The 27,498-nt window shown below is 38.2% G+C and overlaps 1 protein-coding gene across 6 annotated transcripts in view; it reads right to left on the reverse strand.

Moving 5' to 3' along the window:
• Nucleotides 1-23,325: 23,325 nt before the first annotated feature.
• CCDC169 (coiled-coil domain containing 169) overlaps nt 23,326-27,498 on the reverse strand; it is a 35,173-nt gene continuing 31,000 nt past the window's right edge. For all 6 annotated transcript variants that reach the window (XM_050332088.1, XM_050332087.1, XM_050332084.1 and 3 more), the window contains one exon: nt 23,326-26,433. In XM_050332088.1, the coding sequence (XP_050188045.1) occupies nt 26,331-26,433 (103 nt within the window). In that variant the 3' untranslated portion in view covers nt 23,326-26,330. The remainder of the gene's footprint in view (nt 26,434-27,498) is intronic.

Below are 27,498 nucleotides of genomic sequence, written 5' to 3' on the forward strand. Positions count from 1 at the left end.
TTATGTATATGATTTTTTTGTTCTAAGATAATATTACTTAAAATCTGTCCCTTGGGCACATAAGGAGTCCCAGCACATTTTCCCACATGTAGAATCCAGCAGAACAAAAGCTGAATAGGTGTATTCCTGAATTTATGAGAAGATAGATATGGGTATGTGCTGAGAATTGAGGGACTGCATAGCCATATAGCAAAGAGGGGGTGATTGCCATGTGGGAGCTGAGAGGAAGAAGCAGGCTGCTGTGTTGAAAACTGAGGGGAAGAATGGTTATATAAAGATGAAAGACAAGGTACTGCCTGTACTGCCTACAAGCCTGATATAAGAAGATATACTTCGGGGACAATCAGTGATAATGAGAGAGAAACAGGAAAAGGATATATACATACGCCCATGTACACATCAGACACAATGCAAAATAAGACAAGGGAGGTTAACTGTTTAGAGTTTGTATAGATCCTATTATGTTGTATATCCTAGCCTTTCCATCCTTTTACTTGTGAGTTTCTTATATATCCTTTTTTTTTTTTTTCCTCTTGGATACTAGAATGAACTAAAATTCAAAGGAAAGCAAATTGCCTTGTTTGGGGGGTTTTGGTTTGGTTTGGTTTTAAATTGAAACATGATACAGCATCCTAAAGCAATCATAAATCTGCCTTTCAGAGAGCCATTGTTAAACCTATACATATATAACATAGGTGCTGTTTGAGAGGTAGAACCCATTGGTTACTTAGGCTTTCATTTCAAAATGTTTGTCATGGTGTAATTTGTGCAATACTTGCAAACATATGCTTACCATCTTAACAGTGCTAAAGAAAATAATGCCATTTGTTTTATGATCCAGTATATTGCAGTGGTGGCCCTTTGCATGTGACTGTAATAAAAATGGCATATAAATAATCCCTAAAAACTGAGGGGGGATGCAATGGGATACTAAGTACAAGATATCCTTTTTCTTCTTAGTCCCAGTTTATGTTATTCTTGCTCTTGCAATTATTAGTTTATGTATAGAGTATTAAGTTATTTACAGAATTAACAGTTCTCTTATACTAACAATTGGAAACTGGTATTAGTTAACCAGACCAGTAGCTGTGGAAATAAGTACTGTGTGATCATGGGAGAAAGGGATACGTCTGCACATTCATCTCTGCCTCTCCCTGTGAAGCACTCTGGAAACTCTGTTGTGACATAATGCCCAGGCATTAGCAAAGAGAACATAGCTGTGTCTTGTCATGACCAGCAGAAGGCAAACCCTTTACCCTTTCGGGGACACAGTTCTGAGTTAAAAGACTCTGTACAGAATCATGATACCAGGTCTGCCTCAAGTAATGTCAGACAGCATCTTCTCACCTTAGTTTCTACCCTGGATCCTCCTAAAGCCTTAATTCTAAAGCTTGTCTTTTACCCTGCTGTGACTCTGTGGTCCTCAAGTACTATTTAATTGTCTCTTTTGCTTCTATCATCCAGATAGAATATATCAGTGAAGTATGTGTATGGATCTTGGATGGCAGGCTCAGAGTCTCTGCTGCCTTCTTTGCAGACACAGGTCTGCAATAAAATGCCATAAAATGAAGAACAGTGATGATAGGCTCTGAATATTGTCTTACTTTACCCAAAAGGGCCAAATGAAAACCAAGTAGGAAATGAAAATTCCCCCTCCATCCCTAAGGGTTGTTATTACAGTCCTTGCTTATGAAATTGCAATGACTGAAGGGGTTTGTCTGTAATTGCGTTACAGATTCCCATGAAGTATCTTTATAAGATCATTGCTGAATGTTTTCTTTCTAAGAGTGGTTTTGAAAGAGAGGTGAGATCTGTTTTATGTTTAATGTTTTATGTTCATGTCTAGTGTTTCATGTTTTATCTTGATCGCAGCAGCAAAAAGGTATCAGGAGACTGAAGATGCCTGGAAAGTACTATTTCTGTTGATCACATTAATTGTAAAATAAAATCAAGTCAATTAGTCAATTAGATTTGAAGCATATTCCTCAGTAACTACAAATATTGATGTTTCATCTTTAGCAAGTCATAAAAGGACTGCTTACATGGAGAATTGGTATCATGAAAAGGTTTATTTTCTAAAAGTAAACAAAGAAGTTATTTCTACATTACTAAAAAGACAAAGAACAAATATTAGAGGGATGAGATGAAGAAGGCATCCAAAATAGCCCAAGCATGGGTGACCTAGACTGACTAATACAGGACAGATAATGCAATTATTATCAAAAAAAACAGAATTATGATTTAGCAGTACATTTACCTCTATGCTGACTGAAGTGTATACTTAAGGCCCATAGAAATCAGTAAACCTAAGTACTTACTTAAATATCTTCCTTTAATTAAACCATAGGAATCATGGAATTTTACTTTGTTTAGAAATACCATAAAATAGTGTGTCTGCCTAGTAGTTTTAAGAAAGTGCCAGGGATTGAAAGAAAAGTGTAATTATGTTAGGAAAGATTGTGCTGCTCAAAACTGTAAGAACAGCTCTCATGAATGAACTCAGCTTCTCTAAAGCACAGCCAAGTTTGCAGAGTGGAAAAGCTGTGTTGAGCTGTTCATCTTAGGTTTGTACATTTATATTAAAGACAATTTCACCCTGATTCAGCACATTGCTAACAGTAGTAAAATTCTTAATAATTTCAAGGTTTGCAGGAGCAGTAATCATTTGGCATATGAATGAAACCTGGGGATTGATATAACAAAATATAGTTTAACTGAACTGTTAACTGATCTGTTTCCCCAGATCAAAAAAGCATCCATTTTATTATAGGTAAGCATCATGAGCCCAAGGGACTGACTAACAGTCTTTGAAATCACTGGACTGCAGATATTTTTATTTAGAGGTCATGGTGGAGCAGGCCTATATACCAAGTTGTCTTACTCACTCATACTCTGAACATGTTTTGGAATCCAGTGCAAAAAAGACCTAAGTACATGATTAATCACTGAGATCCAATGAAGCTATTTGCATTAGTAAAGTAATATATATGCAGAAGTGTATGCCAAAGACAAGTATTTAGGCTTTTGAGAAGTTTTTTGTGGGAGGATACACAATAAAGTGTTTGGATACCTCAGCAAGGTACATGAAATACACATGGGAAGAAAGCACACATATTTTGTGCAGGAAGGTGCAGTGATGGAGAAGTTCTGCTGGTTTTTTTGCTGCCACTTATACAACTGTGAGATTGCCATCAGTTGCCTGAATAATTGGTAAAGCTTAGTTTCTTTGGTTGTATCCTCATTGCTAAATGCATTCCCTACATCCCTGACCCTGCCCTACATGGTGCAGGATGGCTTATGTCCACACTGGGACTTCCCCTGCTCAAACAAGCTGGCTGCACCCACACTAGCCCTGGGCTTCCTTCTCAGGGACCTATATGGTGCCTTGGCTGCTGAGAAAAATAAATGATTTTTAATAGCTTGTCTATTCTAGTTGAAATTGTCTGAAAAAATACAAGGATCTTGTTTCAACCTATCAAGAGCAATATTTGTATAGCATGAAACACAAATCATGTATTACCTGTTTTGGTGAGACGTGTAAGGCTGCTTGAGGCAGCAAAACCTACTGAGAGTGGATTGGAAGAATGTAATGCAGAAATTTTAGCTTGTGCAGGGTAATATCATCTTTGGAGAATGGTTTTTGGCCTGAATTATCCCCAGAACTGCACCTAGACTTTGTTTGTTGGGAACTAAATGTTTTAGTCTAAAGTAGTGCTTATCACTGGACTAATGAGTACAGTATTCACGATCTGGGAGACAAGACCCAGAAGACAATGGAGGGACTAAAATATTTGGTAGCTATGAAGTACCCCTTGAGAATAGGTTATGAATACACAATTCTCCATTAACCATTCAGAGAGTCTAATAGCTCTCTAAAAAAATATAAACAAGTCACCTGTGAAAAATGACAATATGAATCTTATTGCTTTTCCTCATTCCACTACTGCCATATAAAACCCTTTTTGTTTGGCAATATCTGTCTGACGGTCTCCCTCTAGTATTAAAAATAAATGCATTTTAAAATTATTTTGCCATCTCTTCTTTTCACAGGCTCAGGCTGACTTTTAACAAGAAACACAATTTCAAAGTAATCAAACTCAGTGGCTTGCTCTAAATTGATTCCAGTTGTTTGCATCTTTTCTTTAACATCAGCCACATCATTTGGAATTAACCACTTAGCTGGCACATGGGTTCCAGGTTTCAGTTTCGCTGATTCTGTAATTATAAGAGGTTATGTTTTGTCTCTTGTTTTAAGTAGTAAAAAAATTAATTATTCATACAAGTAGGTGTGAGGAGCACAAAAGGGTATGAGCTGGGTATTGGGAGATCCACCCTCAACTCAATTTGAAGCCGTATGAGACCCAAGAAGGATGCTCATAAAAAAGGTGGAAGGTGAAAAAGGTTATTTGTCTTTTAGGCATCTGAACCCTTCCACATGTGCCTGTGCTTCCCATGAAGTACGCATAGGGAACAAAAATTCTTGAAACAGGCTGCATAATTGGGTGAAATGAATGTCATCCTAAGTTTTAGACCTCTGTATGTTTCAGGCATGAACCATGCTGGAGGATTTCACCTATGCTTCTTGCAATGACACAGGGTATTATGGATATGCACAGAGAGCACTGCATGCCAAAGAGAAAAGATACTAGTCAGCTTCAGGGGCCTTGATGTTTGGTAGGCAGCTGTGTAGGGAGTTGCTGGCATACGAATTTCTTGCTCTCCTCCACATACTGAATAAGAGGAGAAAACTGACCAAAAAATCATTGTGATCTGTGAGAAAACAAGCTGCAGATTACAGCAGATTACAACATATGTCAATCTACTGGGTAGATTGCAGAAAAAAAAAGTACTAAGATGCCTTTAACTGCATACCACAGGTGCAGAAGCACTGTATTCTTTGATCCTCTATTTCACCATTATGTAAAAAAAATAAATTAAAAAAAAAAATCTTTGAGCTCAGAAGCATTGAAATATAAATATTTCCTGGCATATTGAAACTGTGATTCCTAATGGAAACTTTTATTATCAAGTTGACTTTTTTAGCAGAGCAAGGCCCCATCAGAGAGTAAAAATAATTTGTTTTATAAAGAGAAGTTCTACTATAGTTACTCCGGAAATCTTTAGAAACTAGTAGAGCACTATATAAAATTATCTATTTTAGAAACTAAAATTTATGGTTTTAGTATGATAGATGATACTGGGAAAAGTTTCAAGAGGGAATTGATTTGTTTCAGTAGAGTTCTAAAATAAGTTCCATTAGATCAAACACTATTTATAGAAAACAACATTCACACACAACAGTTTCACAGCAAAACATTATTATGTATTACACAGCACCTTGTGAACTTCTATGCTATTAAGAACTATTTGAAAATTGTGCTTTCCATCGATTAAATCTCAGATAACTGAAGGTGTTCTTGAATAATTTTAAAATTATTTAAAAAGTCGACTGTTCATGTCAGATCTTCACTATAGGGGAAAAAAAGTATCTAAATATTTCTTTACTGGATTATTCAGCAGGAGCTGTTGCAGTCACAAAATCAAGAATGGACCAGGAACAAAACAGGGTAATAAGGAGTTAAGCTGTAAATGATAGTATTCAACCTCTAACCTTGTGACCAGCAAAACATCTGTATTCTTGATTAATTCAAAATTGAAAACAAAGTGGAATAAATTAGGTGGCTCAAGATACTAATTCTCATGTAACTAATACCAGGTTTGGATAACAGATAAGGCTGTAATTGAGATTAGCAGAACCCCTAAATTTCTTACTTTCTTCAATTGTAGTGTTCCTTAGCTTAGCTTTCCAAGAGCTTAGCTTTGTTTCTCAGTAACTCAGATCTGTGATAATGTGGTCCCACAGAGAAAAGAGCAATTTCAGCTTTACAAAGGAAGATCCATAAACAATGAGTATCATAATATTGTTACATGATTTAAGTATTAGACAGTAAAGGCCTACTGAGTCATGCACAACAATCTGGCTGAGCTTCAAATCTGAATTTGGCCTATTGCTTTTGTCTAATACCCTATACATGTTTGGCTCTGTAATATGCCCTTTCAAGTTTGCAGTGTAACAGGGATAGAAAAATAGTTGGATAACTAATTAATATTTGGAAAGCATTTGTGTATTCCAAATGTTTTGGTTGTATAAAACAATTTAAATTTAATGTTTAGTGCAACAGGTTAATTGTCTGAATTGGCAATAAATCACAAAGATCTTATTTTTTTAATATTTTTTTCAGCACAACAGTGATTGTATCATTTTTTTCACAGAGATCTTTAAAAAAGCATGAGAAATATGTAAAAGCATTGAAAAACACGAAGACAGAAACAAGGATAATACAGAATAAACTGGGCGACAAAATTTTCATTTGATTAAAATGTCTCACAATAATACATAAGACCTAGAGGGTAAGTCCTTTCTGCTGTCTCAGATTGGTAGCCCATTCAGAAGCAACTCTTTGAGAATATCCTACCAATTCTGTTTTCAGGGACTCCATGCAGGAGACATGAAAATAAATCTCAATATTGCTGACTATGGTCTGCAATATTGCAGCAATGAAAGATCTAAAAAGCGCCATCAAAATGTGACAAGGAATAGATTTGCTCAAACGTATTGGATCCACAAGCGCTGGCATGCTCTGTATGACAGATGCACAGCATGCTGTATATACGTGACTCCCACATTACTTCTCTGACTGGTGTCACCATATTGACTCACTTATATACTAAAAGAAAGGAAAAGCGTGTCCATTCAACTGTGTTCAAGAATTGGGTTAAACTGATTTTAAAATACAGATAATGTTCATATTAGCCCTCCATCCCGTGTTTCAGCCAGAATTTACATTGTCTTCTGTGCTCTTCTAACCTATGTGATTCACAGGATTCAGTAGTGACAACACTCTGTGTATTTGTAGACTATCTTCAGACTCCATTTTGGTGGCTTCTAGAAGAATCTGTCTCTAACTGTGCATGAATCTGCCAATTCCTCACATCAGCACTGACAGTCCACAGGCAATCTAGTGAGTCAAACTAATTAGGAAATGTTTGGGTATTTTTAAATTCTTCACTTGCATTTCAAGTTATTTTAGATACCTGATTGTTCTTAGGCATGTCACAATATTCTCAGACAAAACAGACAAGGCTTTCACCACTCTAAGATGAAATTTGACCAAATATTTATGAGTCACTTAAAACTTCTATGTGATTATTTGCTTCACCCAACACACTTCTTTAAGTTAATTGTGCTACTGTCTTTATTACATCCAATTCCCATTTTGACAGTGCACAAGAACTATGTGAAATTGTTTCAAATCAATAGTGAACTCGGTGTGTCTAACTGGTTAGTGGTTGTTACTACGATTTTATATTCCAGCACTGTTGGCTCAACTGCTTTCCAGTACGTTGTATGTATTATTTTGCAGCAAAGCTTCAGGGACTTTTTAGCTGCTGAAAGCCTCTTGCAAATTCATTCTGTTTTGACTGGACAACAGGATATCAGCAGGGGATGACTAAAAATCAGCAATAACAAAAAAACTCTTTCCCTGTAGGAGACTCAGACTCAGTTGGAATGCAGACTTCTCTTTGGATGGGAATTTTTAATTATATAGAAAGAATAACTGCATAAGGGAGAAAACAATTAACAACTGACTTAACACAACAGCAGCACAAATTCATCTTGATTACTTTCACATAGAAAGTAATTATTATAATATTTCAGAATATGAGCAATAAACTACTTTTTCAGGTACTCTTTTCTATTTCCTAGGATAAAACACTCCAATGTGATTGTGTCACTTAAACTTTTGTAAAGGGAAGAAAGTCCTCTGAGTGTTCTTATGCATACTCTGATTAGATTAGGGAAATGACTGTCTTTGCACACTAACTAGTGTGTGGAAGTCTTCAGGATTGAAAGGAAGAGGGGAAAAAAAAGCCTAGATAGTCTGCCTTCACTGTAATCACGTGTTTGTAAACAAATGGTACTATCCTGATTTAAAGAAGTTGACTGGATGACAGGGCTACATCCAGCACAGAACTTAATGGAACAAGTGTAACAACAGATGTTAGAATTGCAGGAGGACTCCAACAGCAAACACACTGCCATTGTCCACAGGGAAGGACACAAAACAGTGACAGAGACAAGAAATTCTGAACTTTCGTATGAGCTGGCACACTGATGGTGAATGTAATTTCTAGTAAGACTAGTTCTTCAAGATGAAACAAGCCTGCCAGAGTTCAAGAAGCATTTGGACAGTGCTCTCAGGCACATGAGAATCACATCAGGAGTGGTTCTTGTGGCTGCCCTGGTGCAGGATTATGAGATGGATTTTGATGATCCCTGTGGGCCACTTAGAAGGGGACCTAGGATAGCCTGTGATTTTATGACTGGGTAAACCACTAGGTTTCCTTTAGAAACCTCAAACCATAACATCTCTCCTTAAAGAGCACTAGGTAAGCTTCATACAAATACACAGTGGGCCCCTGATTTCCACACAGACATTAAGAACAGTGAAAGTGAGATTAATTTCATCCTACAGGATTTCTCTTTTTCTCTCAATCCAGTATGCATATATGTTCTTCTTGTACTGGGGAGTCCAAAACTGGACACAATACTCTAGGTATGGTCTCAAAAGTGCCAAATTCATGTGAAGAATCACTTTCCTGGATATGAAGGCTGATGACTTTTTTTGACTCAGGGGTGCACTGTTGACTTTTGGTCATCTTGTTGTCCACTAGAGCCACCAGGTCCTTCTCTCCAAAGCTGCTTTTCAGCTGATGGCTCCCAGCCTGGAGTTTTTCTGTTCCAGAGGTTCAAGTTTGAATTTGGGTTTTTCTCTTAGTTGTTATGGTTTCTGAGGTCCCCAAATCAAATCATATTCAACCCTACATTAATTGAATTTTTTATAGATTAAAAAAAAAAAAAAGTTAGTTAAAAATAAAAGCAATGAAAAGAGATTTTCCTTCAGATGAAAAAATTTCTCCAATGAATGGCTTGTCAAGCACTGGAACAGGCTGTCCAGGGAAGTGGTTGAGCCATCATCCCTACACATATTTAAAAGACATGAAGATGTGGCACTGAGGGACATGGTTCAGTGGTGGACTTGGCAGTGCTGGGTTAATAGTGATCTTATCCAACCTAAAAGGTTGTTTCATTCTATTATTCTATGTTTCTTGGAAGCATTGCAAACCTGCAAGGCTGCATTTCACGTACTGCTGGGTAACACCTGAATGAATCTGGTGATTCTAATAAATAACCCTTGGTGCCCTACGTGAGATAACTATTTTCAACTAATAGAAAGTCAGTAACTCAGATACAATTCTTTAGTTTATCTTTAGACCCACCATTTTGCTTTGACAGCACAACTGTGTAAAGGTTTCATTTTAGGAGGAAAGCTAGGGCTAAATGAATAATCTCAATTATTTTTTCAAGCTTCAAGTTTCTTAGATAAGACATTTTCATACTGAAAGCAGACATTTTTACTTACGAGCCTGATATCTGTTCTCCTTTGTGATACTTAGGTTTATTTACAGTCTGTAGGTATGGGCAGCTACAATCATTTCAGGAAAACAAGTTACTAGTATTTCATCATTATGAGGCTATCACTGGTAAAATATATTGCTTTCAAGTTCTCCATGGACCACAAATGATGGTAGGCTAAACAGCCTTTAATCTTCTTATTGGCATGAATTTTACTCCTCTGCAAACTGACAGTGCTCTGCCTGAAAAAAAAAAAAAAAAAAGCAGATGATCTTATTTTTGCTGTGATTACTTGCATCACAGTTTCTCCTGTTGATGGCAAGGCTAATCAAGGTGATGGAAACCCACACACTTGATTCTCACTCAGCATATTAAAAGATGTCAAGAGGCAAGTCCTGAGCTACTTAAATTAGATAAACTTCAACTGCAAGAAAAAGGTACCTGAATAGTAGTTAACAGCGAAGATTAACTTAGGCACACAGTAATTATTACTTTAATGAGCATTCAATACATTTTTAAATCTGGCACTCAGCTTATATTTATGTTGGTAATGCCACATATAAATTGAGTTTTAAAAAAATCATGTTTTACCCTGCCCAGGTAACCAGATATTTAATATAACACACTTATATGATAACGTGCTGGGAATTTAATTTGGGAAATTGCAAAATTTGTTTTACCCTGATACACTCTCTATACAGATGCATATTTCAAACTGTTCTACAGTGATTCAAAACACCAGCTGGGGAAAGATATAAGACTCTTTAAAGGTTAGTGAGAGATAAATTCCTTGAGGAAAACAAAGGGATGTGGAATGTCCTTGAGACACGCTGCTGAGGCATTTTCAATTGACAAGAACTGTTAGCAGCACCAGAGGAGGCAGAATTAAGTGATCTTGTACTCTTACTAATGCTTACATTTTTGTGCCTAGGTCGAGCCTCAGGACAGAGACTCCTTATTTTTGTTGGCTTTTGTTTGTTATTTCACTTTTACTGATTTCCTGTTGTCAAAGAATCCAGAGCAAACTCTACCCTACACTAGAAAGGCTGTATTCCATCCCATGCATAACATAGCAAAGCACAACCTCTGACAGAGATGGTCTAAATGATGCAGAAAATCATCCCACCTTCTCCTAAGAACTCTTGAGATGTATGAGTCCATTACTGTGGCTTGCCATGTTCTGAACCAAGCACTGATTACCCCCTAGCCCCAGTGAGTATGGTGCATCTCTGTTTACAACCTAAAAGGAAAAAAAAAAATTTCATCTGACCAGTCCTATTTTATCATATTCCTGACAACTCAATCCTCCTGCACTCACGGAGTACTTTCAGTCATGAAAACCTGTGCTAGCAAAGCTCAGCTTGCAAATATGGGGAAATGAGAAGGTTTTGCTTTGTACTTCTGCATGCTTTCAAAGCTGCCTGCGAAAGATAGGGGTGAGGGCTGAAGTTAAGAGAACCATTAAGAAAAGTGGGATTCTAGCATGAAGAACTGGATGACGTAAGCTGTACTCACCCACCATCATGGAAAGGAGTAACTTATGGTCTTTTTAACTGCAACTGATTTACTCTGCTTTTGATATTCTCATGGAGCTCAACTGCAGCATGGCTGGTTGAGCTGATGGGAAAGGGAAGATGGGCATCTGTTTAAAAAAAAAATTACAGTCACACATTATGTATAAACCAGCGTGGTAAAGGTCTTCAGAAGGATCCTCAGGAAAACTGAAAACACAGACCAGTGCTCAAAGCATCTCTAATTTGATTATTTCTGCTTTTTTGTGAAAGGAAATCTAAAAGTTACTTAAGTCAAATCTGGTTTGAGACTCTTGAAGGAGCAGTGCAAACTATTTCTTTGACTTGGGTATTGCTAATGACTTGCTGCAGTCTCATATTGCCTCTCCCGTTGGCACAAACCTCCTTTGGCAGCTGTGATGAGTGAAAAATCTCCCTCGGTAGCTGTTGTGTGGTCATTTCTACTAAATTTCCAAGCAACGTATTCTGGTGTGTTTTCCACCTCATTAGAGAAGGTGATGCATAATCCTGAGACAGAAGTCTGGCCCAGGTTTCTGGACAGCAAAGCACTGCACAACATAAATATGAAAGTGTCAGAACTGCTTATTGGGAATACTTCCAGTTAACTCACACCAGGGTGCAAAGGGATTTAGTCTCAGACAGCATCTATGACAGACCTACCTATACTTGGTGCCTTTATAATGACATATAGCCATAGAAACAGCACTCAGAAGACCAATGTCCCAGGCTATTACAAAATCAAGAAAAATTATTCTTGACAAGGTACAGGTTATACACTTTCCAAGATCGCAGAATCATAGAATCCTAGAATGGTTTGGATTGGAAGGGACCTAAAAGATCACCTAGTTCCAACCCCTCTGCCACAGGAAGGGTCACCTTCCACTAGACCAGGTTGATCAAAGCCCCGTCCAATCTGGCCTTGAAGACCTCTGGGAATGGGGCATCCACAGCTTCTCTGGGCAACCTATTCCAGTGCCTTACCACTCTCACAGTAAAAAATTTCTTCTTAATATCTAAAATGAATCTACCCTCTGTCAGTTTAAAAGCATTACTTCTTGTCCTATCACTTTATGCCCTGGTAAAAAGTCCCTTTCCAATTCCCTTAGAGGCCCCCTTAAGGTACTGGAACATGCTATAAGGTGTCCCCAGAGCCTTTTCTTCTCCAGTCTAAACACTCCAACTCTCTCAGCCTGTCTTCTTGTGCATGTTTCATACACCTGGTGTGTTGACAGTCAGCAGTGAAGAAGAATGATTGAGATACAGATCCTGAAGGACCCACATCTGTCAGGAATATCTCTGTGACATGACACAGCATGCTGGAAATGGAAGTCCAGGCATCAGATGCCTCTTATGAGTCCTTTCATTGCTTTAAAGTGTTTTTGCAGTGTAAAGATGAGGGGGAAATTCAGTTAAGCACAGGAAAGTATTTTTAGGCAGGATGTAAAATACTGCAACACATCCTAATCAGTTCCAAGTGCCTGAGAAACCCTATTTTGGATATACCTTATATAACCAGATAGTACCTGAAGAATTACTATAGCATCATTTTCCGCCTTGTATTTACTGTAGAAGATCAAACATCTGATCATAGTAATACTTCATTTGTTTTCAAGTTAAAATACTCAAAAGAGATTTTATTCCCCTTGAAAGCAGTCTGTGTTGCAGTAGTTGCTTAATGCATTAACAACAATGCTCGCCGTCTTGTCTTCTTCTTCTTGGTAAGGGGAAAGCAGCCCAAGCTCTTCCCGAGGAACACAATCCCATTTCACTTCATGTTCCCTGGCTTTGTACCACAGTGGAGGAACTCAGAGACAAAACTTGCATCCCTTGAAAACTACTGTTCATAGAAGCTGTACATTACAACATCTGGATTAATAAGTTATTGCTAATATTTTCTTCAATCTATACAGGCATAAGTCTTCAAATTAGGGAGGTGCATCAGAAACTAAAGTGAGTCCACTGTTTAAAAAAAAAAAGTAAACATTTATTTCTAGAAGAATTGCTTGTTGCTCCTCTTTTAATTGGCTTCCACATATTTTACTGCTTTTTTCCCCACTCAGCATGATTCAGGCAAATTTTTCCAGTTACGTCAACTTAAATATATTGACTACTCTTTTATGTCTTTTACAAACATTCATCTGTAGTGTTTGCTCTTTACTCTTTTCATTATAAAATAATAAGATTGTAAAACCAGCATTTAGAAACTTTGTAAAAAGAACAGTCAAACCAATTATGAGTTTGAAAACACTTTAACCTTCATTTTCCACGTTATATTGCAGTGACAAATAATAATCTACCAGTGGGAGACCCTTCACTGTCTTGGTTTTTTTTTCTAGAAATCTTGCATATTGGAAGTGATTTAAGGTGTGCTGCCTCTTATCCCTGCCAACAGGCAGCTAGTTTCAAACTACCTGTGGTAGTTTCAAACCAGCCATGCTGCTGATGTGCATGGTAGTTCTGTAGGGAACTCTGCAGTGGCAGTCATGGTGTTGTGCCTCTGACAATAATTTCCTGCTAACTCATTACTGGAAGTTTGAAAATGCCTTGAAAGAAGACAGGCCTCTGCTTTTATCATTCCGAAAGTTGGAAGGATGGGGGAGAAAGAGTGTGTGCTATCATTACAGTCATGCGGATTTTTCTTCCCCTGTAGCTAAATGTCAGCCTTTTAAAAATCCGACTTAAAGACTCATTTTAACAACACACATCAAAGGCAGATTCTCAGGTGAGTTGGATGGTGTGGAAAAGTAGACAACAGATAGTGACTTACAGATGTGGAGAGCATCCAGCTGAGAAACCACACTTCTGTGTTAATTGCAAAAGGACTTCAAGAAAAGCTGAGAGTTTAATCTCCTCTTTGTGTTCTTTGTCTATTTTTGTTCTGGAATGGGGGAAAAGTTGGTTTCACCTTTCAGTTCTTATGCAACAGGACAAATTTATAAAAATGTTTACATTTTTTTCTGAAGGTTTTTGCTCTGGCTATGGCTATTATAAAAGTGCTGTAACAACAAGAGTTTAAAAAAAATGTTTCATTTCCCTTATATTGTGCAAATAACAGTACTGTGCACATATCCAGTCGCCTCTGCCAGCACGACTCACTGACTTTTAAGCTGAATAAGAGGCCCTTTACCAGCTCAGTCGGTTCTCCTTTCTGAATAACTACATTCTCCTAGAACTATCATTTTTTGTCTGAAAAAAAAATTTTTCAACGAAAAACAGAGAAGCAAAGAGATGGAGAAAAGCATGGACCATAGACAAGGTTAGTTCAGTTGCCAGCTCTTTGAATAAGGAAGCAGAAGGCAGAAAGCAGAGCCTGTGTCTGTAATTCTTTTGTTGTTTCCTCTGCTTTTCAAAGTGCCTTGCCTATTTGATCTCTAACAGCTAGATGGTGTAGCCGTTTTTATGCCAGAGGCTTACCTTTATATATTCCTTTTTAGAACTATATTTCATTGTGAAAGGCAAGAAAAACTTTACCTCCTGATCTTCAAAACAACTTGCAAGCAAAATGGCAAGCTATCATACCATCATTACCTTAATTTTCCTTTCTGAGACTCACTTTCACTTTTTTTTTTTTTGGGGTTGCACTCTCTCAATGAATGTAGTGCTACTTGACCTTTAAAGGTCAAAATCTCCTTGAATGGCATTCCTGTGAACTCTGCAGCCATATATCATATGTGAGTGGCTAATACACATAAGAATCAAGAGATATATTCCATGATCGACAGCCAGGCTTATGAATTCATTTTATTATTCCTATCACCTCCCCAACCCCATGAAAACAAATTTCTACTAGCTACTGTTATTTTAAGAAGAGAGTAGTGAGAGTATATACTGGCAGGCTGACATAAGTCACCCACCTCTACCAGCTAAAGGTTTGAGTCTGCAAGCTGTTTCTTGTGGGTGGATCTCTTGCTTAGATTGAGAAGCCTGGAGAATTTAAACTGAAATCAGCTACAGCTAAGTTATAAGACAAAACCTCTTACTTTAAAAGTTATTCAAGTAAAGAACCACTTACAGAGTGAAGTCACTTTACATATTATTATTATTATTATTGTTACCACTTTCCATTTGATAACAATTAGTTTTAACATACAAATGTTCTCTATATTTATTTTTTGGATGTGTATGTTTCAGTTTGGCAATAAGAAGAGGTTTTAATAGCTACATCTACCTGGATGAAATCCAAAATTTGAACCAAATATCCGATCCTTTTCCTTGAAAAGCTATGGACAAAGGCAGAGCAGGGGAGCCAGAGATGAGGAGAGAACTAAAAATATTGCTAATACAGTTGACAGTTTCATTCAGGCTCATCTCTCTAACCCAAGGGTGTTTGGCAATGGTTCAGTTATAATAGGTGTTCTGTACTGTTCTCAGTTAGGACAAAATAGCAGATTTTGTCTGGTTCTTGTGCTATTAAAGAAAGGAAGGACACTTTTCTGCATCAGTTTCTGAAGCAGAACATGATAGATTAATTTAAAATAATTCAAAATATTAATTAAAAATAATGCCCACGGCATTCTGCAGAAGAGAGTATCGATTTCTACTGGTGGCTGTCCTTTTGCCTGCAAATGTGGACTGCTCTCTTTTACCCACTGGAGGTGCCTTCTGCCTACAGAGAAAACATTTATCATTCAGGAAAGGAGAATGAAAAACATTATAAACTTGCCATGATTTTTCACACTTTCTCAGTCTAGACTGGTGTAAGTGGCTGTCACACAGAATCAGGATCAGGGCTCTGCTGTGCTGCAGAAGCAGTCCATGTCCTGAGCACCCTGAAGGAAACTAGTCACTGTAGAAACCTGCGTATTACATCTTGCTGGGGGGCCAGCCAATAAACTCAAATAGTCGTATTTTTTGCTGTATAAAAATATAAGCATGCACAATTTCCATCATTCATTCAATTTTTTTGTTCCTTCTGAGTTAGAAGTCAGGGACTCATTTGCAGGATTTAACCGGTAGTGCCTGTCATGTTGAGCTGGAAACACCTCTAGAACATGTCAGAATTATAGTGCTTACAACGCCCACAGGAAACAGTTGTCATCCCACAGGCAAGTGAGAAATTGAGTCACTTTATCATCATCATCTCCTACAGCCCAGCCAAGTGTCCTAATTATAACATCATTCCATATTCAGAATCATCTAAGTAAAATGAACCCTGAAAGATAAGTGCCTTGCCGGCTCAACATGCTGGCTCAGATTTGAATTATGGACATCTAGGCTGGGTCATGACCTGCAGGATGACCTCAGGAGGTGCTGCAGGCCAAAGGAAGGGCTATTCAAGATTCACTTGGTGAAGTGCTTTATCTTGAAGAAAATGGATCATGGCCATCACTGGGAATTTTCCACACAAAGCTCCTTGTGTCCACTAGTACATATACTGACTCAACACTACATTGGTTTACTGAGTTTTCCTCCCAATCAAAGGAGCTAATCTGATTACTTAATGGCCCTTAGAAGGCAAATTTAAAAGTAATCATCTGTTCTTAGCTCAACCACTTTTCCTTTCAAAAGTGTTTTCCCAAGAGCTCAGCTCAGATGAATGGGATGTTGTCCCATATAGAGCTGTATGGCTTGCCTACAATTTCCACCCACCAGCCTGAAGATGTTACTGATAGTTAAAGGTGCAATACAGCAAAAAGAAAGAAAACGCTCCAATTACAAATGCAAGAAAATCCTCTTTCAGTTACACAACTGTCACCTGAGTAGAAAATTACAGGTATTGCAGATTTTTGTGGTTTGTCATACATTAGCTTCAAGTTTTCTCATGGAATGCAAATCTCCTCCAAGTGGGCAGATATGCTGTACATGCACTCCCAGCTGAGCAAGATTGCACAGGTAATGGTGATGGCAATTGTTAATCCCAGAAAGCAATACCTGGATTCTTCCATGCTGAAAACACTGTTTTCAGCAGCTGAAATTCAAAGACAAAACCAAGACTCATAAATACGAGTCATTAAAAGTTATTAAAAACCTTTGGTATGAACTAATTGCCACAGATTTGTTTCCAATTTTTTAAATGAAAATCAAATACATATTTTAGAACAATAAGCATCAGCACTTGGTAGCATGTTTCTATTTTTTTCCCATAGGAAATAGTATCTTTATTTCAGAGAAGCTGCAAACTTAGACATGGCACATGTTGTCTAGACCGACTTTGATTTCCTACCTTTTCTTCCAGGAAAATCAAGCAGTTTTTCTTGAAAACTACCTGCATTTCTCAGGTCTGTGTTCCCACTACCCAGTTAAGAGTCAGATGCCTCAAAGCAACTTTAGATGTTAACACCGTTAATGCTTTCACCACAGACTTGGTTTAAAAACACAGGATAAGAAATATACAGATAGAAAAGGCTTATTTGATAACAAGGTCATACTTGGAGAGAAAATCTTCTGGTATTTCTGCACATGCTGAAGAAGCCTGAACTTATGCTTCCTGAGATTCACCAGCCTGACTAACCAGCTCACAGACAGAAGACAGCCACCGCTGTGTTAAAATTGTCAAAATCACAATTTCAGCCTCTTAAATATCAGTTGTGTTTAAGGTCAGTGAAAAAGTAGAAGAGGGAGACTGACCTGTTATATTTAAAATAGTGATTCTTGGCCAACAACTGAGTGAGATAACTAAGCTGGTAAGAGCATCTTTCCCAAAGATGTATGTATTAGAACTGTTGATTTGCGTGTTGATTTGATTGGGTGAAAAGGTTACACAAAGTCTCTTCAGCGTTCCTTATTAAAGAGACCTTTTCCTTTCACTTGATTATGATTACTCTCAGTCTTCTTGTACACATAAATTTCAAAATATAAAGTGGTATTAAAAAAAAAAAAAAAGGCAACTAACAATCTGTTTTATTTAATCACTCCAGCAGAGCATTTTCTGTTTGTCAAACACCAAAGAATTCTGGATAACTGTGGAAAACATGTATACTGCAACGTACATGCAATGACATCAGTGATGCGTTTATTTCTGCACTGTAGAAAACTCTGTTAACATGAAAACATCTAAAGACTGAACTGTTACAAAGACATTTGAGGGTTCTGAAATGGAGTACAGTTCAGAATTTTCTGGTTAAGCTGCATTTCATTATGAAGTGGCCAATAACTGAAGTAGAAGCCCTCCCCACTTGCGCTGGATAAGATAAAGCAGAGTTGACATGAGCTCTCCACCATTCCTGGCCATCATCCTGACAACTGGACTACTGACTGGCTGGCTTAGGCTTCTCCCTCTTCAGCATCCGAGTGCTGCAAATCTCATTCTACGATTTTTACCCTTTCCAACGCAACTTACAGAGAGTGTCAGCAGCAGATTTCCCTTCTGGAACCTAACTTTCAAGGCCTATATAATTTGGCCCCTCTTTGAATCTACTCCACAAAGTCCTTTTAAAATCTGGTTTAATGTAAACCTTAACACTCCATTCTGTATTATCTGGACCCGCTTTTAAGTTCCTGATGTAATGGATGCTGCTAGACAGTCTTTGCATAGATATGTGGGGCAAGTAACTCAGCTATGCTTGCACTCCAGCTCAGAAGAATGACAAAAGCATGCAGGTTTGCTTTAAAACATCTTCTCTCTCTTTTTTTCTTTATATGAGAATTCTACCAATCCATTAAACTTGTTAAACTTCACAAGTAAATAAATTATGTCCTTGGTAAATCTCTTCTGTTCTGTAGCAAAAGTATCTTCCTTGCTTCTGAGCACAGTTCTAGATTTAAAATAGTCCCTCAAAGGTATTTCTTAACTAAACCTTTCAAAGACCTTTATATGGTAACCTTCCTCCTCTCCCCCTACTTTGTATCAATGCTTATTTAAATTTTAGGTTTATATGAAGTTTGATACTACAATGTTTTTATATTCATGCTGAGCTTTCCAACAAAATAAAACTTGTATGTACCAGTTCTACCTTTCATTGTATAAACCTATTATTTAGATTTTAGGGGGGTTGCTTTGGGTTGAGGCTTTTTGGTGTTTATGTGGGTTTTTTTTGTTATACCTCATCACAGCATTGTCGGGGAAAGCAGCAGGGTGCTGTTTGTCCTCTGTAGTGTTAGCACGTTCTTTTTTCTCTTTTTTGGATCTTTGGGCACAGAATACTCTTTCATTTTTACTACTGGCAATGCCATGGGCACTTCTCTTAAATGCTAGTTCCCTGAGACCAGAGAAGTAGTCCACAAAGCCGTACTAAGCCATACAATTCAAGTAATTTCCAGTAAAAGTTTTGATGGTGAGAGAAGAGAGGACAGACAGTTCAAAAGGGCATAGCAGGCACCACTGTAGCTGGCGCTGGCACTAGGAAACAGATGGTGCTGGGAAATTACCAGGCCAGAAAAATAATTGAACTCTGGCTCAGAATTGCAGGTGACCAACTTTAATAAAAGCTGAGAAAGGAGGTTCTGCAGACTGCAGAGAACAGAAGAATCAGCAATTAAAGGAATCAAGTACAGGAGTGAGACAGCTATTTTTGCCAAGGTTTTTGGAATATCTGCCCTGGAAACTGCTATAACTCTTCACATTGAATCCCAGCCCAGGGGCACAGTGTGAAATGCCAGATCTCTGCAGAGGTTTTAGCACAAGTTCACAACTCTTCCACCTCTGTATCCTTGTTAGCCTTTTCAGGAAGAACTAATTGCAATGATATTCACATAGTGACAAAATAAGCCTACAATGGAGAATGCTCTGTTATTCTGAACCATGAGATACTGTCAAATGCTGATATCTACCATTAAAAGCTTGCATGTTGGTATAATTGCTTTTTTTTTTCCTAATCATCACATGTCTAAAACATATGGCTTCCAGTTACATGTGAGATCTTAACATGAAGTAGGGTCATGGGGAGGACAGAGTAAGTGCATGAACCCACCCCTCTAAGGTAACTTCTACAAACATGCTAAAGCTGTAAACCCTGGGCTGCCAGTAACAATCTGGGGCATGATAATCCCGTAATGAGCAACAGCAGGTGCTAAAGTGCTTAAAGTAAATCACTCCTGCAGTCAGCAAATTGTTATTTATGTCAGCACTACCAATGAGTGCAAATCTGACAGGATGGGCAACAGTGACCCCTGATACTGAGGGCTGGGAACCACAGGGGATCCCCAGGCAGGCAGGGCAGGGTGGGGCAGGGCAGGCTGGGACCATCTTACTGTCCCAGCCAGGAGGAGCACAAACTGGGGGAAAGGAGTCGCAGTGGGAGGCACCAGGGGCAGTCCCAGCCCCAGGCATCGAGAACCTCCCTGGAGATGTGGACACCCAAGTCTGGGACATGACATCTACCTGCAAGTGGAGCTGGAGATTGGGCCTTTGTGAGGGGAACCAGGGTCAGGCCCAGCCCAGGATGACTCAGGCATCAAACTAGAGCCAAGAAATTGGTATAAAGTTTTTTCTTGTCTAGTTTTGATTAGGTTGGAAAAGTTATTGTTTTATACCTCTGTCAAGCCTTTTGTTGATTTAGATTGTTAAGAATTCCCATTACTTGTCCAGCTTACCACATCTGTGGATACACCCAGAAACACCAGCCACTCAAGAGGTATTAATACAAAGTAGGAAACATTAGCAAAGGCAGCAACGAGCACAACACAGTATGTTTTCAGATTTGGTGCTTTGCTGCAGATGTCTGGAGTGGACATCTGGTCTTCCACTTCCTCTCCTTGCCAGTCAGCCAAGAACACGGGGCTCTCGCACCCCTCTGAGCCAAGACAGCTGCAGTAGCACAGGAGCAGTGCCCATCCTTGCTGCTCAGGTGCCGATGAGACTGAAGATGGGCCTGAGATGTGCTTTCTGACAGCAGCCTAAGGCAAGGCAGATTATTTCATCCAAACACTTTGAGTGTATACGGACAAATTATTCTTGCCTCAGAAATACATTATACTAATGAAGTTATGCTGTCAGCTATTACAGGCCTGGCAGGAATTGCAAACTATTTTAATCCTCCAAGAACACATTTGCCCAGCCAACAATTTGACTTGTCATTAGTAAATTCCTAGCTCAGCTTTTTAAGAGACAGGAACATACAAAAAAGTATTGATCTCCAGGTTATTGATTCCTATCGCAATTGCATCAGATTTCTTCAAAGGTCTGTAGTGAACTGATCTATGGGATGTATTTTCCCACCTTCATATTGGAGATCCATAGGCTTTAGGGAGAGCTTTTTAGCATAATGCAGCAGCTTGTTGGTTTGATTTCAAAAGAGTATGGAGCTTGTTAAATGTCTTCAAAAGGAAGGGGAAAAAAAAGGTAATTTGTCCCTTGTAAGTACTGATGTAACATGAGAATAGATCTGTGAGCCTTGTAAATATGATGCTTGAAGAACAGGTCCTCTGTTGTGTGCTGGGCTGCTGCAAGAGGAAAAGATCAACCCAAAGGAGAGTCAAGTTGCAGCTCATTACTGCTTCTTAGCTCAGACCCTCTACTAATCCTGGGTGCCACTGTCCCTAACCAGAGCAAGGAAAATAAAGAAATTTTCAAAAACAGGGCTCAAGGAGGTTATTCTGAATTTGTCATCTTATAATTCCTTTCTAGTCAGTGGAGAGAAATCCAGATGATGTGTCATCTGATCCATTTTAAGCATCTTTGTTAGAATGAGAGGAACTGCACTCTGAAGGTGTCTGGGTTTTTTCCAATTGACTGCTCATGGAGTCAATATCTTAGATTTAGGCATTTTAAGCTGCAAGTTGGGACAGATGATTCCCATGCTTATTTACCTTCTTTTCCTCTTTTTTTAAGATTTCTCAGTATCCTATCCCTAATCTGCACAGGACAAGTCAAGAGTGCACACTCTTGTTGCTTCATCCTTCCCCCAAAATAACCCTTCAGCTGTGCACGACTTCTCTGGTCCCTAGCCTGCATTGCTGTGTTACACCACATCATCCCTTGGCAACTCCCTGCAGGACACTTGCTAGTTGTGTAGAGGGACCAGACAGCTGTAGAGGCAACTGCCTGCTGTACAATGGTGGGGGAGTAAGGCATGTCCTGGACCTCACATGGGATCCTTCTATTTTCAGGGCTGACATTTTTCCCTTTGACAAGACTTGCACAGCAACTGTTGTCACTGCTGGGTTGTGTTCATTTGGAAATACCCCGACATAAATCTTTACTGATAAATCTTTTCAGTAAGATGCAGCAGCACAGCTGTTAAGTTTCTGCACCAACATAGCACCAATGTTATCCCTTTGATTTAGGTCAGGCTTACTTAGGTTCATTGTGGTTTTACCAGTTGGCTTCCTTCCAGCACGGGTGTATTTGTCTTCGTATCACTTCTTAGCATCAGAAACATACAATTTTCCCCAATTTACAGATGGGTACTTGAAGCAGAATTCGTCTTCTCACAGGTAACATAGGGAGAGGTGGGAACCAGAGCATAGGAACTTTACCAGCGTAGAAAGGAGGTCTGTGGGGTGTTGCATGGGGTTGCTCAAAGAAATACAGGGAAAGCCTGGTCCCACCCACATGCTGCTCCTGTAGATGTGGGATACTCATTTGGGCTCTACACATTTCTTAGTTGGTAGTTTATGGCACAAATTAGTGAAGTACGGGAAAACTGGATTCCAAGCTGTAACCTATAAGGAACTACATACAATGTTTGTATTTTTGGAAGAGAGGGTGAAACTAATCTGCCAAGTTAAATTAAGTACTGCCACCTCATTATCCATTCTAGAGCTGTCTGCAACTAGTGTGACTCCTGTATGTAAAGAGATAAAACTATTGCAATTAGCTATGATTTTAGTCCATGCACTTTACATCTGCTTCCAGATAGAGATAGTTCAAAGAACAGTTTATGTTTGACACCAGTCTGGCAGCAATAGCAGAAGCTTAATAACACAGAGCTTTCTTTCTTTCTCTCTTTCTTTCTTTCTTTCTTTCTTTCTTTCTTTCTTTCTCTTTCTTTTTCTTTTCTTTTTCTTTTTCTTTCTTTCTTTTTCTCTCTTTCTTTTTCTTTCTTTCTTTCTCTTTCTTTTTCTTTTTCTTTTTCTTTTTCTTTTTCTTTTTCTTTTCTTTTCTTTCTTTCTTTCTCTTTCTTTTTCTTTCTTTCTTTTTCTTTTTCTTTTTCTTTTTCTTTTTCTTTTTCTTTTTCTTTTTCTTTCTTTCTTTTTCTTTTTCTTTCTCTTTCTTTCTTTCTCTTTCTTTTTCTTTCTTTCTTTCTTTCTTTCCTTCCTTCCTTCCTTTCTCTCTTTCTCTCTTTTCTTTCTCTCTTTCTTTCTCTTTCTTTCTTTGCCACCTAGTCAGTTTTATCCTGAGAACCCATTAAACAAAGTATTTAAGCAGTGAAATATCTTGCTTATTATTAATAATACCCTGAATATGAGGAAGCTCATCACCCAAGTTCTCTGGAACCTGTGGTTATGCCGCATAATTACACAATAGTCAACCACACAGTTAAAGCCCATCCGATAAACATTTTAATTTTATTCTATCATAGAATAATACACTGCTGCTCTACTGATTCATTAAAAACAAAAATCATGACTCAATACCCTCTTAAATCATGAAACTTAAAAAGGAAAAAAAGAGGATGTTTTTTTTTTTTTAATTTTGAGCTTTTAAACTTATATTTTCCAGAAACAATATGGGTACATACTTAAAATGCCTTAGTTACCTCAAAATTATGACTCATCTGAAATCAGTGGACTTACATGAGTAACCGACGTAAAGCAAGTATCCTCTCAAGTGCTGAGTCAGGATATCAAATTTCCCAGTCCACCTATTAAAGGCACACACTACAACCAGTATATCTGGAATCCCATTACATTCTATGCTGCAGAAAGAAGTTTGGCCAGACTCAAACCTTCACCTCTGATCCTGTCTTCCTCTAATACTTAGCTCCATTCAATCACTGACCACAGCTGTCATCAATTCAGTTTCCCATTTTTGCTTTCGGATTCCTTCAGTTTCATGTATGATGAACAGAGACCTTCGAGGAGACAGGATTTACCTTGCAGTGGTCAGCAACATTAATATCACCCAGCAACAAATATCACCCTGTTGTGAGATCAGGGGAAAACACGACATCACTACACTCTTATATCTACTTTAAACAAACCTAACTCTGTGATTCTGTCTTCTATGCCCAAAATAATAATACATACTATGCTTTGAAGGATTAATTAATCCTAAATGTGCTGAAATGTTCGTATAGAAGATATTGTATAAAGCTGTGTCACTGTTCATTGTGTAAATGGCAACAAACTGCATTTAATAGGACAACAGCAGTTAGAAAAGCCCACACAGATAAATCCAGAAATTTCAAAACAGTTATCCACCCAAAACCACCAAACCAAACAAAAAATTCCTGCATGGCTTGGGTTAGCTAGAAGTGTAAAAGTTTTATTCAGGTTTAAAGAGACAACACAGTATTTCTGAAACCAAAATCTTCATTTGCTGTTGCAAAGAAAGTGGAGTTGTCAAACTTAATCATCAGGTTTGTCCTTATTTTCAGAAAGGCAGAAAGTAAATGAAATGCACAGTAATTCAAAGTAACAGTACAGAACTATAACCACTTTGCACAGCAAACATTACAGCTGAACAATGAATTAGAATGTTTTAGTGCTTAATTATTATACAACTGAGTTTCAAATCCCAAGATTGCTCCTGGCAAGCTGAAACAGTGACTAAATAGGATATAGTCTACTCTTCTCCTTAGGTCATTACTGTATCAAAACTGTACCAATAAATGTCTCTTTTCAAGCTTCAAAAAAAGTCTCCTTTTAATTCCTCAGTGTGGACCACCCATGAGGGAAGCATCCAAGTCTCCTGCTGTGAATAAATGCTGTTCTGCCATATTTGTGCAATGTTTCCACCTATTCTGAGGTTCTACAAGGACCAGACCTGAGTGTATTAACTAACATTTGATTCAGCAGTAGTAAATGTCTGCTGCATGAATCCAAGAACTCGATCTTCTTTACATTGCAGATGTCCCTTGTCTTTTATGCCAACAGGACCATTATGGTGATTTTCCCCTTTACTTATCCACAGCGACAAACGCCAGCACAATCAACGTTTGGAAATTTTCCAGGCAAAAAAGGGGAACAGAAGAGTGCTAACCTAATCAGCTGTGCTATGCTGTGAGTTAAAAAACTGGCCAGGCTGACCACCCTGCTTATAGAAGGATGATACCAGGTGCATCATGGTAACATTAGAAATATTTGTAATGAATTTCATACTGTGTAAGAGAAAAAAATGGGGTTTCCATACTGAATAGGTTGCAAGTCTTTTCTCTCTGAATGTCAGAGTTACACCCTTGGTCTTTTTGGATGGATTTAATTACAGCAATACTTTAATGCTGCCAGTAATAAAGAACTATTAGTACTGCTCTCAAAGAGGCAAAAGGCTTTCATATTGCAAAGAGCTAGGGATGCTCTTAAAATAATAAAGGGCAGCCAAGTAATCACATTTGCTCTGCCAAGAACTTTTAAGATGTAACCCAGAGGCTTGAAGTTTCATTACCAAATTTTTCCTGTTGCCACTTGAAAAATTTGTGCTGAAGTTTAATGACTAAAATGTAGGTAATAAAACTGCAACAATAATTGCATGATTAAGAATAAAAAGACAAAGTAGTTCTATTTTCACTGAAGAGATGACTTTTAGGACTGGCACTGTTTTGGACCCTAAAAGTACAGAGAACAGTGCCACTGAAGAATACAAGAGATTTTTATGGAACCCAGACTGTGGATACAAGGGTTCATCTAAGAGTTTAAATTTCAAAGAGTAACATACCAATATCAAGAAAAATAACATGGATATAATGTTTAAAAGAAGCAACCCCTTGGTAAGATAGGCTCTGAAGAATCCTTAATAAAAAGTGCTCAATTTTTCTGTTATTTCTATCCATTACTACTGCCTAAAGTACCTGGAAATGGTGTTGTGCTTCTAAACCATGCAGACAGAAAGTGAGTGTCAACACAGGATCTGTGGCAAAGCAGCTTTTAAAAAGGTTATATTGGAGACAATAGTTTAGGTTACATCAGCCTGCCTTTTTCTTCTTCTTGGTTGAGAGGTAAAAATTGCTAGAGGCTTGTTTGTTTTCCATGGTTGCTGTGCAGAGCTCAAGGATCTACATAGTGTATAAAGATATTAAATATTCTCCAAGTCTTCCATCACCCTCACACCCATAATCACTGATGTGAAGCAGAATGGAAAGGATCAGAGATCACCAGTAGAAAGACGGTAACTAGAAGGAAAAGTCCATTAGACAGAGGCACACGTAGATTAAGGCTGCCAAGAAGACATGCCAATCTGGTTCTGGTATTACAATAAGGCACTAATACTTTCATTTTCAGTTTAGAAACTTTCGCTTATTTATTTTTTAAAGTGACTGGAAATTCTTGGCATTAATATTATATCAGTGCTTTAGTTGTGGAAGCTGATTCACTCTTACAGCCTTTTTAATGGATCGTTTTTGAGGGTTAATCATCTTCGGGTTTCCTGGAACACTGTATCTCCCTCTGAAATAAAACGGGTGAAGTTAGTCATCAAGTGTCATATTCCCTGTAAGTTTTAACTGCTAGAAATGTGCATGCTTTTTATATTTGCATATCTGATTACTAAAATGAATTAATAAAGCTGAGAGAGCAAAAAACAAGTATATTTCTGGGTTCGCACGTTAGCAGAGCATCTAATTATTCTGCATACAAACTCAATCTTCATCTCATGATTCCTGACTACTTCCTGTTACATAAGTGATGGCATTTGAAGAACATGAACAGAATACTAAACACTGGTACTAAGAGAATGATACCTGCCTAAGGAGACATTTTCGTCAGTTAAAGAATCCCCATCAGAAAATGGGAAAACACTTCATGTAGATGTAATTACAGCTCTCTGCAGGTATTCCACTCTGGAGACCCAGACTCTTGAGCCCATGATTGTAAGAAATGCCCATAGCAAATGCTGCCGGCAGACTTCTGAAGTGGTACTCAACATGGATACATACACCATCTACATGAAACCTACTAGAGCTTCATCTTGATCATCTAAGAAGTCAGTGTAAATGTAAGCAATTCTCCAGGGAAAGAATGGTGCTTCCCCAAACTGGAAGGGTTACTTTCATGACCAAGCAGCATGCATCTCTGCTCCTATGCAGTGTACCTCTGTTCCTCTTCCTCTTCATTACTAGAGAGGACAGACAGCAGTTTACATACTCCAATGACAATAATACAGATTTTCAGTGTCTTTCTCAAGTAAAGGCATTTTGAGGGAAAATATATCACAACATTAAATCATTATATTCATCGTGATAGCCAGATATGTGGTAGAAGCTGACATGATGATGTTATCTGTGCAAGTTTCAAATTTACAGGTCAAGAGCCAATAAAGCCATCCCTAGGGATCCCTAGTCTTTTTGACACATCCCTTGTTCCAGCTCTGACAACTGGTCTTGGTCCTGAAGGGACAACTGTGCCCGTAAAGGTATGGAGATAGTTCTACTCACAGTTGGAACATCAGAACCCAAGACCCCATGTATTCTCAATAATCGATTATTTAAATTCAAATCAGTTGATTACTCAAAA

Source organism: Myiozetetes cayanensis, unplaced genomic scaffold, assembly GCF_022539395.1.
Source record: "Myiozetetes cayanensis isolate MyiCay16 unplaced genomic scaffold, myiCay2020 scf5-8, whole genome shotgun sequence".
Taxonomy (NCBI): Eukaryota; Metazoa; Chordata; class Aves; order Passeriformes; family Tyrannidae; genus Myiozetetes; species Myiozetetes cayanensis.